At 44.1% G+C, this 3,178-nt stretch overlaps 1 protein-coding gene across 1 annotated transcript in view; it reads left to right on the forward strand.

The window, feature by feature from the left end:
• The window catches only part of LOC103367402 (sulfhydryl oxidase 1-like), a 17,411-nt gene extending 14,894 nt beyond the window's left edge, over nt 1–2,517 (forward strand). Inside the window, exons 7-8 of the mRNA XM_008295421.1 lie at nt 1,811–1,945; nt 2,026–2,517. Of these exons, the coding sequence (XP_008293643.1) occupies nt 1,811–1,945; nt 2,026–2,233 (343 nt within the window). The 3' untranslated portion in view covers nt 2,234–2,517. The remainder of the gene's footprint in view (nt 1–1,810; nt 1,946–2,025) is intronic.
• The last annotated feature ends 661 nt before the right edge of the window (nt 2,518–3,178 follow it).

Consider the following 3,178-nt stretch of genomic DNA (forward strand, 5'->3'; position numbering starts at 1 on the left):
GTGTGTGTGTGTGAGTGTGTGTGTGGGCGTCTCACATCCGTCATGCATGTAATGTGTGCCGGTCCCAGGTGAATGCCTTCCCCTCCCGCTGCCCGCTGGCCCTGGGGATCCCTGGATGAATGGCTTTCTCTCCACATCTGTACACTCCCACCAGACACGCAGGTGTAATTGAGTCCTGGAGCTGGTGTGAGTGAGCGTCGGCCCCGAGTATCCATCCTCCTTATTACCATCCAGCTTTACGACGCTCCCTCTCTCCCTCTCTCCCTCTCTCTCTTTCTCTGTGTGACGAGGGGAGAAAGCAGATGAGAGGAGGATGTGAAGAGCGGATTAATGGCGGCTGCAGGGTTATCGCACGGCTAAATGATCTCTCTGGTTTTTTTTACACAACTCTGGCACCATCTGCTCAAATGCGTTCCAGTAAGTGTGTAAAATATACGGCCGTGAAAAAAAACAACAAAATACGGGTCATAAAGTATTTTTTATGGCGGCGGAGGACTCCTGAAACAAAAGATTGAAATGAGAGAAAATGCGTCTTGTTGGTGGACACCTGCAGAACGTTCCACACGTGCACTGTTTTACGTAGTTTGCATCCGATATGTCGTAACGTCACACTTTAAACTTGTAAAATGAGCTTTCATTCGTCTCCTTCAAGCTTGTTTATACTCATGCCAGACATCAGGACGGGCCAGAAACGCCTCCTGGCTCGCAAACAGCAAACCGGACGTAGTAGAACATCCTGAGAACTTAACCCTGCTAGGTTTTAGGACACAGTAGATGTTCTTTTGGTGGACTTGTGTAGCTTGTTAGTGGGTCGGTTCAGGAGTTATGTTGTCTTGGATTTTGGGTTCAGTTCTGCAAAATATTTTTGGCAGAATTTTAGGAAATTTCGTGTTTCAGAATTTTTGTATTAAAAAAAAAACATCTAACAGTTAAAAATCTGGCCTCTGCTGGAGCTGCTCAGTGATTCTGATCTGCTTGAAGTGGTTCTGTTTGGATCCTCACTGACTTTCACGGCTCTAAGTTATATTTCTGGAGATAAAAATACAAAAAATTGCAGGTCTAAAAAAAACATGAAATTCTCAAATTTAAGCCAGAATATTTTACAGAACTTAAATCTGAACTTGAAATGTGACACAGTTTACACCACCGCTGCTGCTTTCTGAACTGACTCTGGTTCTGATGTTAGAGTTCAGCTCTCCTCTGTAGCAGCTGCAGACGTCTGGGGTTAAAATCAGGACCAGAAAAGTTCTTCCACGTCAGATTATGCAAACCGCCTCCAACCGATGTGTGCACAGGTGTTAGACTGAAACTGAAAAAGACCCGCAAAAAAAACCAAACCCGAGAGTGCACAAAAGTATTTCTATACAGGAAAGACAAACACCTAGTTTTATTAATTTGATATATAAATATAAATATGAGGCTGCTTTTACCTCCATATGTTATATGATGGCTGTCTTTTAATGTGGCTCGTTGTTATAAAGGCTCAAACATCTGGATTATGCTGCAGTTTATGCTGATTTTGTTAAATCCAGTCGGACCCACTGTGCAGCTGCAACCTGCAGAACAAACTACAGCCACTTGTTTTACTTCCAGCTGCTCTTATTTTAGTTAAATCTTTGTATTATTTTAAATCAAATGCTCTAATTAATGCCTTTTTAATATTTTAGTTATTTTCTTTTCTCACTCGGCTACGTTGCGTTCGAGGCCTTCAAACCTCAGCGTGATCACAGTTAGAGTCTAAGTTTAAATTAAGGTCGACTGAATGAATGAATGTGCTCGATAGAAATCCGTTCCTTCTTCTCCCCCACAGCAACATCGAGGCTCGCACTTTCTACTCGTACGCCCTCCAGAGGCTGCCGGGGGTGGTGCGGTCCGGGAGGCCTCCGTCGTTCGCCACCTTCTTCCGCATCAACACCACCGAGGAGCCGTGGAGGCCGTTCAACAAGTACGAGCACCAAACGCTCCTCACAGAGCTGCCTTCATCGTTTTTTTGTTTGTTTTTAACACTTGTCGTGTTGCGCTCAGGTCCAGAGTGTACATGGCGGACCTGGAGTCGACGCTGCACTACGCCCTCAGGGTGGAGCTGGCTGCTCATCCCGTCATCAGAGGAGAAGCTCTGACGTCTCTGAAGAAGTTCGTCTCCGTCCTGACCAAGGTAGAGACAAGAAAACACTTCCTACACACGATCAGAAAGACGCTGGTGGAGCATCGAGAGAGAAAAGCTTCATTGTAGCTTTATCAGAATCCACAGATTTAAAAACAAAAAATATCCAAATTAATTTAAAAAACCTGCAAGACAAAGATCTGGGAAAAAAACAACATTTTTATGAAGCGTTTCCATCAGACTTCAATAAGCACAATAAGCTTTTTTATTGAGCTTTCCCTCCGTTTACTTTATCTTTGAGGGTTTTTTTGAACCGCTGTGATCAGAATCTTCCTTCTTCACTGAAAGCTGGTAGAAATCAGAAGCGATGAACTTGATGCAGCTGCAGCAGGTCACCACTAGATGGAGGATTAGACAACAGAACCCGTAGATCTGAGCTGTTGTGTTGCAGCGTTCAGCTTCCTTGTTTTGCTCCTTCTAGCATCCAGGACGTTCTACATCTGCAGATTTCCCTAATTAATGGTTCTGCTAAATGCACTCGCGTAAACACGCCGAGTGGACGCCATTGACTGGAGCAGAAGCACAAAGACCCTCGTGGGTGTTGTTGACCCTCTTCATGCTGGTTCCCATGGGGGGACTGGAGCGTGGCTGCCTCCCACTCAGGCTCTAAACACGCTGATCACTGGGAAACCTCACTGGGATGAACCAAACACACGTTTCTGTAAAAAAAGACTTTGCACATGTGCATGCGAGGGCTCACAGTTTCTTCCAGTATTGATTTATTTGACGTTATTTTGTCTGTAAAGCAAAGAAATATGAGAAAAATGCCTTTTTTAAGATCTGGGAGTCTAATGAAAAGTCTTAAAACAGCTTTTATCATCAAAAAGACAAGGAAAAGTGACATTAGTTGAGCTGGAAGCATCATGTTTTTGCAGTTTTTGCTCAAACAGCTGATTCCCATTCAGGCTTTAAACACACTGAACGTCCATTAGATGAACCAAACACTCCTCCTCCTGCTGCTTTTCATGTTTCTGTGGTTAAAAACTCNTTTTTTCCATCCGACTTGATGCCAGT

Source organism: Stegastes partitus, unplaced genomic scaffold (assembly GCF_000690725.1).
Source record: "Stegastes partitus isolate 25-593 unplaced genomic scaffold, Stegastes_partitus-1.0.2 Scaffold1045, whole genome shotgun sequence".
In the NCBI taxonomy this organism is placed as follows: domain Eukaryota; kingdom Metazoa; phylum Chordata; class Actinopteri; family Pomacentridae; genus Stegastes; species Stegastes partitus.